General features: G+C 45.8%; 1 protein-coding gene across 5 annotated transcripts in view; it reads left to right on the forward strand.

The window, feature by feature from the left end:
* Positions 1 to 17512, forward strand: part of LOC142578643 (CCR4-NOT transcription complex subunit 7-like) — a 70705-nt gene that overhangs the window by 41982 nt on the left and 11211 nt on the right. The window contains exons 7-8 of one of the 5 annotated variants that reach the window (XM_075688076.1): positions 9122 to 9231; positions 14563 to 14614. The exons of 3 other annotated variants lie outside the window; for them this stretch is intronic. In XM_075688076.1, the coding sequence (XP_075544191.1) occupies positions 9122 to 9231; positions 14563 to 14599 (147 nt within the window). In that variant the 3' untranslated portion in view covers positions 14600 to 14614. Of the gene's footprint in view, positions 1 to 9121; positions 9232 to 14562; positions 14615 to 17512 lie in introns of those variants that run through there. One more of the 5 variants, XM_075688077.1, reaches the window with a different exon arrangement.

A 17512-nucleotide genomic window follows, 5' to 3' on the forward strand; every position in this document is an offset into this window, starting at 1 on the left:
ACTCCCACAATAGCGTTTCGTGAGTCCGGTATTCTGGTAAACGCAAGCGCAAGGGACATTTGACCGTGCTGTTTCACGGGATGAGCAGAAGTGCAAATGTGAATGGTCTGCACTGTGCAGCCATCTGGTGGCACGGTGCTCAACCAAGCACAGTAGCAGTAACGAAGTGTATTCTTTGCTGCTGGTGTAAATATTTTGCAGGATCTCAATCGATAACACATTGTTTTTATAAATGTTTAAAACGTTTCACACTTAATTAGAGCAATATTAGCTCTTTGTTTGGCTAGTTGAGCTCTGCGCCACCAGGTGGCTGGACCATGTAGATCGATCAGGCCGCTCACATACGTCTGCACGAGAGTTCCTTCATCAGTTTGAGTTCGTCTCCACTGTTCCGCCGAAATGCCCAGCTCGCCTGTGGTTACCGGAATACCAGACACGTGCAGCGCTGTAACAGAATGCTCACAACGCACGCTGCTTTGATAGCTCTCGCTTGGGGTCAACTGCCAAGCAGCTGGCGGAGAGGTTGGAGAAGCTTTGCCCGCTTGCTCCTAGAGAACTGGAAGTAGACAACACGACGTGCCGTCATGACGCAGAGCCAGTGAAAACGGAGCTTAGCCTCTATCACTCAGCAAATGAGTTGAGGAAAGAATGCCTGGCTGTGGAGGAGGGTAACTTGTAATCGTCCATTACTCCCTTTATATGAGACGCTTTACACAAATTGTGGTGCGAATCATTAACTTTAGCTGTACCCTGCGCGTCTACAAAATTTGACCGAACCGTTTCAGGGGCCCTTTCATTTGTCCGCATCGACAAATTTATGCTACAATAATTTTAAGGTAACTAAATTCTGGGGCTTTACGTGCCAAAAAAACCACGATATGATCACGAGGCAGGCCATAGTGGGGGACGATGGGGACTTGCCCCCATCGAAATGCAGCCGCTGTGGCTAGGATGTTATCTTGTGACCTCGGGATGTTTATTTTGCAGAAATGTGCGCTATTGAATCAGGATATTAGAATTTCCTAGCATGTCTGCAGCATTGTCTTGCCCTGTGGTAGCTAAGTACTTCCATCTCAGCTTCTGTCTCCTCAAAGTGGACCCAGCTACATTAGCCCCACCAAACAAGTAGTTTACTGAGGTTAATTCCACTCATTTACAAGGAAGGTTGTTTGCATTCGTGTTCTGTACTCGTCGAGTGAAATATGACGGGTATTACAGAGGCACTAAAGAGGATTACTGAGTTCCGTTGTATTACACAGTTACACCTCTGGAATGGCTGGCCACTCGTACTATGATGAAAACCAGAAAGACACAAAAATGAAAACAGGTCGTGGTGACATCCCATAGTTCATGTAGTAGTGTCATTGACTTTGACGGTACCTACTCTGGTCTAGTTCATTGGTTGTCAATAAGCATTTAGAATGAACCAAGGACTTCACGTGGCAGGTTTTCAGAACTTTTCTTCCCCCAGAACGACCTGAATACAGTAAAGTCGACTTTCGTTACAATGGGTCCTGATAATCCTACAAAAAACATCCGTTTTATCTGAAGTCCGTAATATCCTAAACGCCTCACTTCCGAAACATTCGTGACGATGTCTAACAACTGTATTGCAAAGAGTGAGTGACGAACGTCCAAAGGAAAAAAAAACAAGCAAAAAGTTGTTTTGCCCGAAATGCGAAGCATCAATTGCGATAGTAAATTATGCAAGTTAATTAAGCGCGGCATGTTAGAGTTGTAGGACGATCTCACCACTGGGATCCAGTTGTAAGTATTGTAATCGGGCATTAACTATGTGGTAGCTGGCCCATGCCGTCGTCCAACTCGCCCATGCTTGGGATGCGGTTGTAGGGAGGAACTTGCTCTCATAGAGAACTAGGAGTACAGGGTTTATTTACATATTTACATTAAAACAGGAGATACATTTCAACAGCCTCACGTGACTGCAAAAAGGAGCACGATGCTCCCACCGCGAAGTGCACAGCACACAGACACGAAAGCTCCAAGCACACTCCTAGCAGCCGACAAACTGCTGCTTAAAAAGCCTCTGGCCTCCCTAGATCCCTAGGGGAGGGAAAACTGCTGTCCGACCGTCATCCAATCGGACTGTCCACAGTCGTTGGGGTGTGGTCAACCCGACCCGCCTTTGATGGGGAGGGCTCACACACTCGCACACGCACCTTGGATTCCCAAAACCTGAGTTCAGCGGGTCCTTGTAGCCAGGTTGTCACGCTTGACCCCAGCCGGCGCCTCTTAATTCCAGAGCTGACTTCTCCGGTAGCCGCCACGAGTGTCATCAGACTGTGACACATCCTAGGGCCTGAGGAAACTCACCGCAAAACACCCTTTTCAGAGAAGCTCTCTTGCTGCAAATAGACCATGAAGGCGATGGCGAATCAACCAACAATACTCGGTCCGCCGAACGGCTTGCCTGGCCGACGCCGCTGGGCTGTACAAGGAGGCTCATGGTTAATTAACTTTGCCGTGGTCTCCAGTTCTCCGAAGGAAGTGCATGGTCGGTTAACGTTGTCGGCGTCGCCGGTTCTCTGAAGGACGCCACCCCATGGTTCGATTGAAACAACTGCAGCGGGCTAACATAGGTTTGCAGAGCAGTACCCTTGCAGGCCGATCGTAACAGGCAGCAGCAGCAGAGCGAGCAAATTGACCTTCAGTGCAACTAAACTTCGAAAGCACAGCACATATGAAGTTGCCAGCACTGGACGCACTTTATCCACATTGCAGATCGCTTTGAAGTAGAGGCCCAAGCGGGTGCGCACTTTGTTCACATCGCAGATCGCTTTCAAGATAAAACACCCGTTAACAGCAGCCTCGCAGTAGAACTTACCCTTCTTTCCCTTGCCTCCTCCCATGCCTTGCGCATGGAAGACTTGTGTGCTTCCACCCCGCTTTCCTCCCTCCCTCGTGCACAAGATATTGAGCCGCGATCATCGACTGACCTATGCAAGTCAGTTGCCAGCCCGTGTCGACACGGCAAAAGTCTGTTTTATTCGCCTAGTGTACTGCCTATAGAGGCGTCACTGATAGCCACCTAGCGGCCTCCCGCAACAGTACGCACAGGAGCAATAGCAGCCATGTGCAGCAAGGATGGCTGTAGTTCGTGGCTGCGATTTCTCCTTTGTTCGGGTGCCAGATTGCTGCTTCTGCGGTGACAGCTGTAGGGAGGACGCTGGCCTCTGGGGGAGTGGGTATGAACACGATGTTATTGGTGTTTGGGACAACCTGGTCCACATCCGTGCCAGGTGCGTCCCGCAGACAAATGCCATGAACCCCATTTACATGAAGTGGAGCTCATGTTAACTAGCTGCTAAATTTTGTTGGGTAATGAGATGTCTCGATTTTTTAAAATTTATTTATTTCTACTCTTGCCGTAATGTTGCTTCTGTACCTCAATAATAAGCACCCGTCGTTAGTGAAAACTTGCATCAAACTAATCCGTACGGTGCAATGTCTGCACATGCCGTTGTGATCTTTCTGCCGGTGAATACATGCGACATCGCCGAATAGGTGCAAAGTCTCCTCAAAAAGAGTAATTGCGAATTTATTGATGGAAACGCATACACTAGTAAACGAAGTCATCAAACACACGGTTTAATAAAAGTGCATGTTAGCGCTGTACCTCCGATGCAATTCTTCTGCATACGCCAATGAACTGCTGTTCCCGCTGCAGTTTTTGCAATTTTATATTCCCCAGGTGAGGTGCTTATAAACATACAAAGCTAAAATTTGACCAACTTTTTAGTACTTTTCTTTAAATTTATGACAGAAAGAGGCCACATGATATATTTAAAAGCAGAGCAGCGCCAGTCAAAGTAGATGAGCGCTGGCGGCAAGGCCAGGTTTAGTTTTCTGCGGTGTAAGCATAATAAGAAAAAATTCTGTTGAGTAAAAAATTCACGTGCAAAAAAGGGACTACGTTGTGAAACAAACGAATCACTGTATGTTAATTCTGTTTGGACAACATCGACTTTTGATGACTTCCCAAATGTGACGTAAACATTTCAGCAAAAATGGAACAAAAATACCATAAGCAACAACTATTAGCAATTCTCGCCGTGAACTACCTATTTTCTAAACACATTTCCTAAAAAACCACAATATCTAAGATGCCCTGGGGCGAAAAGAATAAAGCTGTTAAAGAAACACTTGCTTGGTATCATTCCGATAGACACAGCGTGATTTCAACCCTTTGCAAACGAGGTAGGGTGAAAACCTCGCACCTAAAAAAAATCTGAGTTATGCATGAAGTAACTAAGTAACTAGCAACAGTTCAACATGCACGAAGCCACACATAAAATAGATGCAAAAACATGAAGTGCGCGACAGCTGGTGCGAGGATTTACCGGGCCGCATAAAACCAACACTTTCAGTTGTTGCAAGCTTTAGTAGCTTTAAGGGGAGAGACTGGTGTTTGATTTTTTTTTAAATTTTTGTTGTATACAAATGAAATTTTCAGGCAAGGTATACTTTAGCCTGCTAGAAGCATATATGCACTTTTTTCTTATTTTAAGTAGTTTTTGAGATAATTAATACTTTCTGGAAATCAATTTGCCCACCTTGTCAACAATTTTACCACTGAATATCAGAGAAAAAATTATGTGTACACATTCTAGAACAATCAGAGATCACAATTAGACCATCACTGTAATTTTAGCTCTATTGTTACAAAAGTTATTGCCATATCTAATGTGGTAGTTATGAAGCTCAAAATTCTTATTTGTTGTATTGCCCCATCAAAAATTCTAGCATAAGGGATATCATATTTTATTAGTTTTATTGTGTGTAGAAACTCGTAAGCTTTTGAATGCAACAAGAATAATTGAAATCGGACTATTACATCAAAAGATACTGTGGGCAACAGCCCGTGTCATAGGTGAAATGCAGCTTTTGAGAAAACGCAAAACGAAGTTCCAGGACATGACCTAGATTTATTCTTTGCAATTACAGCAAGAAATTCAAGTCCACCTTGCACTAGAAGCCACCAGGCACATAATCACCATCGCTCTCTCTCATACGCCTCTTATTTATGGCATGCATGAAGTTTTCTGCTCTGGCGTGCTTCTTGCCAGATGCCACTAGCCGGTGCTGGTCTTTTTCAGCCTGTATCAGCCTGTCGTCGCAAATCGCAAATGGCACAGTTCACCACTAGTTTCACGGCCACTTCATATTCGCAGTCGCCTTTTAACGTGTTCAAAGGGCCACGGCAGAATTCGCATTTCGCGCACCGAAGCAGGTGATTTAAAGCCGCTAGGCTTAGAATCGTAAACGCGGTCTCGCTCGCCGCCGCTTCCGGGGAATCTCCGATAAGTGACAGCTTTCGGCTGGTAGCTGATAACGAATACAGTCTCCGACCGTTTATTCGGACCTCACGGGGACTGCGAAAATGTCCGAATAAACAGGTGTCCGAAAAAGCAGATTAAGAAAAAAAAATTAAATCCTTTATTTCCACGCACTTATTCGGGCTTGGCAGTAGGCTTGAAGAAATCGTGAGTGCGCCGTTGCACGCTGTTCCGTTTATGCGCAATCAGATACGCCTGAATCTCTGAGAGGGTCGTACGGTCACTATAGGTGGCTGAAAGCACAGTCACCGTTTGTGCACGCTCCGCATGCGACGGCAGCGTAGCACATGGTGCGTCATCTTCCGACTCAGAGTCATCGTCTGGCGGTACAGCAGAAACCTGACGATCTCGCCGTGGTCGAGTTCTGCGCATGTCAGTACGGCAGTGTCAGCACCTGTGAAACTGTCAAATGAAACGGTGTCCGGAATCGCAATGCAACCACTGCGCAGGTCTCGGCAGAACATTTTCCACATCAGTCGGTAGCACATCGGAAGGCGACAAATCTTAGGCCTCCCGGCACCTGCTTGCCTGCATTCCGCAGCACAGTCTGCACGGGCACTGTCGGCGCCATTAGACACTTGACGCGAGGTTTCCGTACGCCGCGTTTGATCACCGAAACGTCGACACAGCACACAAAGCAAACACCACTGTGCCGACACCAGTCGCACAAACGAAAAAGGTGGCCTGCTCGCAGCGTCGTGCGCGAAAGAAACAAATCAGCTGCTGGATTGTCTTGACATGGCTTACTAAGCTGAAACCGGAACTGCTGTACGGCCACTCAATCGAACCAGGCAGAAACGATGATGAACGGGGATTTCCAGTAGTGCCACTTCGTGGAGCAGCAAGGAGGCTCCGTCCAAAACAAAAATGGCGTTCAGCTAGTGGAACTATGCGCCGGTCTGAGTCGGTGCATGATGCCCTCGATCGAGTTGGCTCAAGGAGTGTCCGAAAAATCAGGCGAGAGGTTGCAAGGTGTCCGAACTTTCGGCAGTTGTTATACATTATGGTCTATGGGGAGAATGACGGTGCCGCGAAGCTGACCGAATAATCGGGCATGTCCGAATTTTTGGAGTCCGGAAAATCGGTCGGCGACTGTACAGCTTCTGTCGTTCCTCCTCCGCGCGACGTTCGATTGCCACTTGTTCAGCTTCTGTGATGAGAAGCGTGTCGATGCGCATTGCTGGCCGCAGCTTCGGTTGCTGCCGTTCGCTCGCTGGCGCATGTCGCTGTGCTGGTTGCCGTCACTGCCGACTCATCCGACGCCACTTGGGCATCCGAGAACGTCGCTTGCGTTTTTTCCCGAAAGCATGAGGCGTCGTGAACTTCCATCGACCGCCAGCCATCGTCGCGTTGCTATGGCGCACTAGACTGCGTGCAAACCACGTCTAACATGGCGTCTCGCATCGGAGAAACGAAACTCCCGGTCGATCAATCAGAGATCAGGATTTACCCCACGTGGTACAAAGGCGCCAATGCCGTGCGAGTATTCCCCTTTTTTCGAAAGCGTGTACCTTCATAGTAGCCAGACTTTGTGCACTTTTTCCGCTAAAAACTGAATGTAGAAGAATCCAGCTTTCGAATTATTCCAAAATGGCCGTGCTGCAGGTAACAGTTGGCGTAGACCAAGGCATTGAATTCGCCTCTTTTCGAGGGGCGTTTGCTAGCGAAAGTGGTGATGAAGCTTACTTTAGAGTACAATAACAAAATAAGTACTCATCAGAACGCGTTATTATTGCAGTAATAGCTTCTCTAGGACGTCTAGATTGCAAAAAAAAATTGTTACAAAAAGTAGATTTTTTAAAGATTTTTTGGGCCAGAAGACCCGTGTCTCCCCTTAACATACAATACAATTCGCTCGTGCAGTCGTACTGCCTAGCTAGCGCAACGAGGTAAAGAAGCGGCAAACAGCATTCAGAACTTTAGCGAAATGCCTTTAAACTGCATGCTGCACTGCACACGAACTTTGGCTCTTACCCGTCTAAATATGATTGAGTGGAAAAAACATCAATGCGACAAAGGAATGGATGAGAACAAGAAATTTCCCGCCGAACGGTGGCGATCCATTGCTACCATTGCTCCCGCTCATGAAGCTTTGCAGGGAATGATTAGAACCATATCGCCGGCACCTTTTTGCCAGTATTTGAGCCCCCCACCATGCAACAATTCTTCAACATTCCTTGAAGCTTTCGCCACCCCACACATTCAAAGGGCGTTGCTTATTTTGCTCTGAAAACGTGAATAAGACAGAGAAGCACAATAAACGACGCAAACTACAGCGCGCAGCTGGCTCCTTTCCCGAGTGTTCTGCGCAAGGCTGCCTCCAGTGGCATGTCCATCGGCGAGCACTACGCGAATACGCCCGATTTTGGGGAAAATTGCCACCAGTTTCGTCAACACCCGTTAACAGCTTTCCGTTAAAACCGAACTTCATTGCATTAATAAAATAGGTAGAACTAACTAAGGCTGAAATATTGTCCGTTATATCCGAAAGTCTGTTTTGTACGGGTTTGTTGCAACAAGCGTAGACTGTACTTCAAAATTTTGCAAGAAGCTTTATTCCCCAGCAAAGTACGGCATTTATTTTTCCCTGTAATAGTCATCCTTTTCCTTCCAAATTAAGGAAAATACCATATTTACTCACATAATGATCACACTCGCGCAATGATCGTACCCCTGAATTTTGTTGTCAAAATTCAAATTTTTTTTTTCTTTCTTATGTAATGATCGCACCCTCAACTTGTTGCAACGATATGCCATGTGCAAAGTCTAGCTAATGATTGCGCTTACCATCTGTCGAATGCTACGCAAACGACTCTTGAAGACATACCAAGCGGTCTGCGCGCACACAACATTCTTAAGCAGATGCCCCATTTCATTCCTTTCATCACTTTCCGCACTTCCATGGAAGAAAAGGAAAGCTACAACCAAACTTGCCTTTATTATGCGTATGCTTCATAATGGTTTTGGTCAACAATAACAACATAAAGGGTGCCTTTCAATTCTTCTCGTCTGCACTCATGGGCAGGCAACAAATTGCAAGCGGCAACGATAGCGGCCATGTTTACACTGATACGTTAGAAGTGTACCTTATTCATTTGCCGACGCTTGTAATGCAGCTAAGATATTCGCCCACACTTAGGGGAAACGTGCCGTATTAGGATAGCAGTGAAGACAATTGCCGCAGTTTCCGCAGGATGCCCGCCGTGTGTTTCTATATCACTGGCAGCTAAGCGCACCCATCTCTGTTTCTGTCCCCTCAAAGTGGACATGGCTACATTATTGTCGCAAGCTTGCCGATATTAACGATATTATTCATTACTGATACGGAAGCAAAATAATCGCGCTCGGCTTGCTCCGCCGGTCGCCATTGTTTTGGTGTTCAGCAGTGACAACGGCAGCCGCCTGTTGTCATCCCCGCAGCAAACGCGGGATGAAAAAAGAAAGTGTTCCTTTTCGTGAGAAATTTAACCTGCGTAGATTGCACCCCTCAATTTGCGTCAATTTTTTTGACAAGAAAGTGTGATCATTATGCGAGTAAATGGGCAGTTTTGAGAAAATGCTCTACCAGTGTCAAATGATTGTGTTGCACATTAGTGTCCCTTTAACTCTTTCCATATCGTGCCCACTTGGCATCATTAGCCCGCTAACAATGGTTTGAAATGCTGTTTTCGAGACCTTCGACGTGGCTCACTGACGCAACTGCGCTGTCAGATGTGGAGGAGAAGTCTATTTTTGTTTTCTAAGCAGTGGGCTTTTCTCCCCAGGCGGTGATTTTTGAACGCGATTCAAAGTTTTTGTGGCTGCCCGCTATCGACGGTTTGAAACGCCGCTTTCGAGACTTTCCGCGCGGTTCACAGACAGTCTGCATCATACGGTGAGAAGAACTATATTTTTGCTTTTTATGCAGTTCGCTTTTTTTCCCACCAGTTGTTAATTTCCTAGCACACTTCGAAGTTTCGCGATTGTCAAAGTAGAAAACAAAATGGCCGCCTACAGGAGCTGCGCTCACGCTTTGAAAGATTGCAGATCTCGAGATTCCGTTGCATACGCGGCTGATTTGACCGATCTGAGGATTCTGCCTTTTCGTCAGACTTAGACTCTGAGAGTGACGACGACACAAGCCAGCCTGGAACATTGGCGGCCGCAGGCCAGCATGCTAAACTGTAGTGCTTGCACTTAAATTTTTGTAGTGGAATACCTGTTCATTAAAAAACGTGTGTGTGTGTGTGTATATATATATATTATTTATTTATTTATTTATTTTTTGAGATAGTGTCTATTAGACGGCAATACATTTTATATATCTCATCACTTCTGTTAAATTTTTTCGCAGTTGATAGAAGCATGTCTTTGTAAACTTGGTTCAGTTTTGTCCCACAATCTTGATTCTGGCAATTTATATCTTTTGTATGACATTCATCTCGTTAATAAAACATTTATGCATGAAAAGTGCATTCATGCTTCTTTTTGTTTATTACATAGAATATTGAGTGTAGTAGTTCCTCCAGTAAAAAAAATCTGGCATAACTTACTAAAAACACCTATTTTCCCCATGTTAGGGAGAGTTAATGTGCATAGTGGTAGCAAGCTTGGATGATTTGCAGTCACCACTGCATTTATTTTTTTAGTTGGAAATGATATCCAGCATGCAAGCTTTCATGTGGCTGACTGGCTTCACTGGCACTGTTACATCACGAGTACTCTGTCGGTATTGAAAGGTAGGATGCCACCAAGAGTTCAAGAATTGCCAGTGTTGCCACTTTAGTGGCTATTTGGTAGGCAGGGGCAGAGGCGTTGAACCATTTGTGCCATTCTGCTCCACTGCACTAATTTTAATCTGGTCACTGAATTTAGCAGTATGCATACGTTCGGTACCAGCCACATTGTCACTGCCGTGTGGTCACGTTCAGTCACCAGGGGGTAAGCCGAAGCAGATTCTGCAGTGCACTCGAGAAGGACTGCAGAATATTTATTTTTTCTGTGCCTTCTTCAGCTACAGTGAATGTCCGAAAAAACAAATGCTGCAGAAAATGCAAAATGTTATAGGTACTTCTCTGATGGAGGAGGCCAAGGACAGAGTAGCAGACCACAACTCTGCCAATGCATCATTGGCGCAGTTGCACCACAATGGTCAAGCTCATTGCCAGCACTGGCGAATTGTGAAAATTATATCTTGGTAGAAATCGCAACACCAGCAGCATGCAGGTTGTCCATCTCAATGTCCATGCAAGGGGACTTATTGCGTGTGCTGTCATTATCTTTGCATGAGATGACTGTCTCTGTACTGAGTGTGAAGTCCACATGGCGAAAACAGTTGCGAAGCTCCTCTTGTCACCCCCTGCCGCAAGGCCGAAAACATGCCACTGGCAGACTCAAGATGAACCTTGTAAATCCTGAACTCCTTGCTAACATTGGCTTTTGACTGGCTGCTCTCATCTTGCTTGATAAAAATGGGTCATCAGTTTACCTTAGTGCATTCCGCACTTCGAAGCCGTCGCCGAGGGTGATGAAAACGGGAGTTGACACCATTACCAACATCTGCAAAGCCTTTCTATTAAAAATACAGTACTGAAGAGCAACAAGCTTGGTAGGGAAGGTTCAAGCAGCTAGGCCTGGCATTGCAGAGCGCACAACAGCACAAAACGAGCATGCACCAAATACCATGTGACCAAGCGCAAATGACCACATGGCTGCCAGCAGATCGGCATGCGAGAATGCCAATTCAAGGTTGTAACATAATCAAAATAGTGGAGTGTAGTTTTGATTGATGCCATTTTGGATCTGTGGTCACAGCAGTAAGGCAGAATAATTGGACTGCAAAGGGTATCAGCATCTGATATTTTGAACGTCTTTATACATTAACTTTTCGAGGTACATGGCAGTGCCGCGAAGGCGTCCTAATTGTCGGACACATCCAAAAATTCAGGTCATTGACTGTAGTTCACTGTTTTCTCTAATGCAACTGTCAGTGCTTAGCCATTTTTCACGTTGTTGTGCATATTGAATTTACGGTGGAACAATTCTAGCTTCATTTGAGCGTGCCAGCACAGTTGTGCATCTGATTTCGTACAACACTTTTCATTATTAAAGAAAAAATGAGACATCCACCCAAACGTAGCTAATTGCTACAAAGGAAACCCATATCGGTTGCTCGAAAGAAAAGCTTCGCAGTTGAAGAAAAATCCGTCCTGGTCAGGGACTAACCTGGGACCAGCGCCTTTCCGGAGCAGCCGATCTACCATATGAGCTAACCAGGTGGCTAGCAAAGAGCAGGGCAAAGTCAAATTTATCGACAACTCGAAGCAAAGGCAAGAGTTTATTGTAATAGTCCTACGGAAATCCGCAAGGTGGAGAGAAGTAATTATTAAGGGGAAAATGAGACATCCACCCAAACGTAGCTAATTGGTACAAAGGAAACGTATATGGCTTCCCCGAAAGAAAAGCTTTGCAGTGAAATAAAAGTTTGTCCTGGTCCGGGACTCGAACTCGGGACCACCACCTTTCTGGGGCAGCCGCTCTACCATATGAGCTAACCAGGCGGCTACCAGATAGCAGGGCAATGTTGAATTTATCGACAACTCGAAGCAAAGGCAAGAGTTTGCCGTAATAGTTCTGCGGAAACCCGCAAGGTGGAGAGAAGTTTCCCTTTAAAATTACTTCTCTCCACCTCTCGGGTTTCCACAGAACTATCAGATCATACACTTTTCATCGTACTCGAGCAGGCAGTTTTAGGCAAAAAAAGAAAAGAAAAAGCATTTTACACTAGTGTCCAGCGACAAGCATTCAAATCAGACTTACAGCCCTTTGCCAGCACATTCACAAAATGCAGATAAGCCAAATGATTGCCAAAAATATGCGTGCAGGTGTTGTATTTTGGAACAGTCTATTTCATTTTCCTTCCTATTTGTTGCAACGAGCGCTGATCCCGGCGAAAATGGTCGCACAGCTTCATTCAAACCTTTTGGAAACAGAATGGCGTGTTATAGAATACAGTCCGAGGAAGCGAAAAAAAAAAATCTCTTGAGTGTGCATCTCCAGCACTTTGTCACAGCTGTAGTTAGACTGCAGAGCATGAACCTAAGCACCTTCCTCCACAAAGCACACGCTTCGTGTATAATAGCAGGCACACGACCCTTAGTGACCTTAACTAACGCAAGGTGTGGCATGAGCACAGCATGCATGAGAGTGCGGTGGCAAGACAACGGCGGCATCGGCAAAGTGTGGTGGTAAGGTGGAGTGCTGGCATGGCCAAATCAGCAGCACGACCAGTTTGGCATATTGTCAGACCAACTGATCATGGCACTTGTGAATCACCATTGCAGGTAATTTTTGGATAAAACTATATTTTATATATAACTCTTCAGAAAACTCAACTGTCTTAAGTACAAGTAACCACTTACAGTTCAATCCCGCTACAACGAAATTTACGGGGTGCGCGAAAAATTTAATTGTAGCGGGAATTCGTTGCGATATCATACATAAGTGACATGTGACTCACTGACACAAAAAGCAAGCTTTAATTCCAAAAATCTATCGGCTTAGCTCATTTGCACTTCTTGTCAAGCGATGGCACAACGGGACTGTAGCATGCCGCCAGCAAAGTCATTGCCTCATCGTCATCCTGGGACGCAATGCAACACCTGGTTGTACCGAATGCATCCATGACCTGCGATGTAGTCTGTGGTCCAGGCTCACGTTGCGCAGCTGTTTCATCTTCATCCGACGACACACAGTCTTCCCGGACACTCTTCAGGATTTCTTGGTCTGTCAATTCTTCGTGCACCACCATGCATGAGTCGGCTTGGATGTACTTGCTGGGACGTACATCAGCGGGCACATCTCCACTTTCCTGCAGGGCTGCCCTGCGGCTTCAACTTCATCAGACGGCGACCTGTCTCCATCGCTACCTTCATTCTCAGAGTCACAAGGCTTGGCAGCCTGCGCAGTGAACCCAGCATGGTGGAAGCAGTTGCAGATTACGGCGCTTCTCGTTGTGCACCATGAAGTGGCAATAATTTGGAGCACCATAAAGAGGTCCACATTTGTTTCGCGGCCCAACTGCGTGTTCAGAAGCAGCCTTTAAATACGATGCTCACAGTAGGCCCGCTTGATGCTCTGGATGACCCCTTGGTCGAGGGGTTGAATGATAGAGGTGCAGTTCGGTGCGAAAAACGTGAACTGCACATTTTCCAGCTCGGCATCCTCTATCAAGTGGTCGGAACAATTGTCTAAAAGTAGACAAACCTTTCGGCCTTGCCTGCCCATGTCTTGGTCAAAGGCGTTGACCCACTCCGAAAATAGCCCGGGCCATCCACGCCCGAGTATTAGCCACATACTTCATGGGAAGGCTCCAATTTCCTTTGAAGAAGCGTGGTTTGGTGCTTTTTCTGATGACCAAAAGTGGCCGATTGTCCAAACCGTCCATATTAGCACACAGGAGCACGGTTATTCTTGTCTTGCTGTGCTTGCCTCCGTGACTGCACAGCCCCTTAAAATCCAGGGTCCTGGTTGGCAGCATATCGTAGAAGAGCCTGATCTCATCGGCATTATGAATATCCAATCGTGCGTAGTCTTTTGGGATACCTACAAGGCTGGCTAACATCCACGCTGTGGCGCTGTTGCTATCCACCGAAGCGACTTCACTGCACAAAACTTTGCTGATGATGCTGTGGCATGACTTGAATCTGTTCAGCCAAAGCTGGCCCCAAAGTCATCTATTCCTTATCAACATGTTTTCACAGCACAAAAGACGAGGACTGAAGGAAGAACACAACACAGGCGCCGACTTCAGCTGATCTTTATTTGCGAAATCGCCAGAACTATATACATGATATACTATGATATACACAACCTACCATGTTCTTCCTTCAGTCTGTCTTTTGCGCTGTGCAGACATGTTGATGTCGAATCACCAACTCGCCCAAGCTTCCACCTTGTCATCTATTCCTAGAATGCAGGCATAAACCAGCGCTTTTTGCCGCACAATATCGCCACTAAGGGCAATTTTCTTGGCCCGCTTCTCCACGAACCAGGTGTAAACTGTCTTGTCCAAGGCCTCGTGCACCGACTCAGTCACTTTCTTGTGCTTCGCTGACATCCCTGAAGCTAGCACTTTGGCTATAGCATCCTTGCTCTTCAACATTGTCAAAAGAGAGCTCACCGGAATTCCAAATTCTTAGGTGACGACTGATTTTTTCCTTTCCAGCTTTAGCCTGGGCGATAACTCGAGCCTTCTCATCTAGCGACAAAAACTTGCATTTCTTTGTCAGCTGGACATGCTTCACCTGACGATCCAACTGCTTCGAGAGACAATGACCAAATGGCGAGCAATCGTTCGTTGTCAAGCATGCGTCGCCCGAATGCTTCGTCACACCCTACCGGGATTTGACCTCGCAACCGCTACTTTATATAGTAATTGCTGTTGTACAGCAGAGCCATTTTCACGAAACTTTGGAAAGTGAATAACTAGAAATACTATAAAAATAAAATTATTGCGTGTATGTTATTTGTACGCACCCCATTTACCTGACCAATATGGCCCAAAACGTTTCCTCGGAGCTCGGATGCTCCTCCATAAGAGTGCGTTGCATCGCCATCACCAACATGGCATGGCGGTTTTGTTTTGTTTACGTTGCGTCATGGCCCGAGCAGCTCCAGTTTGTGTGTTTTATGCTATCAAGGTCGATCGGTTGTCAAGGCATGAAAAATGTTATAGGGGGTTTTGATAAGCTACAGTTTGTCATTTGCTCACGTCCGCTCCGTAAAAACTGTTGAAGTGAAAATGTGTCTGTGAAGTAGTTGCGTTTTGGAGGGAATTTCGATGCATTATGTTCTATGGAACATTGACAGGGAATGAAAAATGTTCGTTGAGGCCAAAATTTCGTTGAAGCGGACTTTGTTGTGGGAGGATTCGACTGTATAGCCATAGGTTTTTTATGACTATGTTAGAGCATACATGAATGGTAGGTTAAAACAACTCTGGCAAACATCCGCCTACCATTTGCACAGGTTACAGAATTTTTAATGGCATAGCGTTAAGGGCCCCATGTCGCAGAAAATCTGGCATCATTGGCGACAATGTCCGTACAAGAAAAATCATCCCAAACCACTCATCCATGCAGGCTCTCCTCGTGGTGCATAGACGTTACTGAACTAATTGAATTTCTCAAAGTAAAATGCATCGAAACATTCGTAAAGCATGACTTGCACACAACCTACAGATGTGGTAGCATTGGATTGTAATTTGATTATACGAGAAAACATCGTTCTGTTACGAGAAAACTAAAACACAAACCCCTTTTCCAGCTGCCGTTGGAGGTCCGTCTCAGTAGGAGTGGCACACCCCGTTCGGTTCCTTGCAACACCATGCAGATGGTGTTGCAGTGATGTTACGAGGAAAAAGAAAAAACCAGAAAGCTGGCCTTCGTGCACAGTGTTTGCTGCCAGTGTTTCCAAGAAAACGTGGTTACATAAGGTGCAGTTGCCAGAAAGCGTGAGAAGCATTCGGTGAACTTTGAATGCTATCGCTTTCCGCTTTTACTGGTAAAGCTTAAGTGTCCTACATATTTTTTTTTGTCAGACATACTGGTTAAAATTATCTTACATTGCAGGTTGCCTAACATAATTCTGCAATGTAGATTAGTTTCTTATATTTTGGCTGTATTTGACTCTCATTGGGTTTGACGTACTGCCCCCAAGGCTGCTAAAGCACGTTCTCCAAAAATGAGTGCAGCTGCTCACATTCCACACACCGCGTGATGGTGCACGTTGCACAGTTTCTCGTAATTTTCGCACTCATAACACTGGACTTTTCAGTGCTTAAGCTAAGTGGCCGACATGCATATGGCTGCTCCCGGCTGTCGTCGTTGGTGTCAGAATGGCCAGGGTGGTAGCTGGGTTTAGAGTACTAGAATACGGTCGAATGGGCCGAGCGGCGCAGCACTCCCTAGCTGAAGCACGAAACAAACAGTGGGCTGAGGACGCTGTGAGCAAACGAGATATTAGGGAGGCGCACGCTGCAGCGAGTTCAATGGGCGGGCGTCTCTGTCCCCAGAGCCAGCATAATGTAAAACTGTGCCAATCTGTTTTCGTGCCCTCATGGGTGAGACTTCAGCTATTTCGACCAATCATGGAAGGCTAATGGCGGATTAGAAATGAAAAATTGAGGAGATATTCCACTCTGTGAAGGTAGATGACCAGCGAAGCTGAGCACATAACACAGGGTTAGACAATGGTACACGTATTCGTTTTCGTTTGGTAACGGTAGTGTCGATAGCTTTTTGATTACTGCGATATAGACTGATTGGTTCGGTTACAACCTTGTTGCGTTTCTTGGCCAAAGTTAAATCTATACACAATCCCTGTTGAATAGTTGAGTGACTAGGATTAGTGTGGCACTTCAAGCCAAACTCTTCTAGCACAAACTGAACAAACCATTTCTTGTGCGGTTTTCAAATGTCCCCATTAAAGTCTCCAACAATGATCACAGGGCTAACGCGCACAAAGTGCATGGTCATAAACTTCTCGGGTGTGCCTGGAGATATATACACAGTGGATATCACAATTCTGTCTTTCGTTTGTACGGCACAGACATTCCCACAGTCGGTGGCATTGTCCTCTTGCGAGTCAGGGGTGCATGGTTGTACATACATTTTGTCCTTTGGGTACATGGCAACACCTCCTGCTTGCGAGTCCATGTGCTGTTGGCAAACAATTCCAGTATACACACTGACTTGAAACAATGCATCTTGAATTATTATTATTATTATTATTATTATTATTATTATTATTATTATTAGAAGTGGAGTGCTTGAAGCTTTTCACCTCTGCTGTGGGTCAGCCCGGTATTGCACAATCTCTGGGATTGGCCCACGCTCACCTTTTTATTGGTGCAAAAAAGGAAAATGCATGGAACCCTAGCCATACACAGCTTTGCTGTAAAAATAGATTGGAATAGTTTTATGTTGTGCCAGCCCAGGGTCGATTGTGGCTCTCTGTGTCTGTGGTGACTTATGTGGTGACCCAGAAACTGTTGTTACCAAGTCGGTTGGACATCATAATTTGAGAATATATTCCGCTATCATAATGAGCATTGGCACGGGAATATATAGTTCGATTGTAGTGCCACCAATGTTTTCGGCTTTGCAGGAAAGCAT

Source organism: Dermacentor variabilis, chromosome 4 (genome assembly GCF_050947875.1).
Source record: "Dermacentor variabilis isolate Ectoservices chromosome 4, ASM5094787v1, whole genome shotgun sequence".
In the NCBI taxonomy this organism is placed as follows: Eukaryota; Metazoa; Arthropoda; class Arachnida; order Ixodida; family Ixodidae; genus Dermacentor; species Dermacentor variabilis.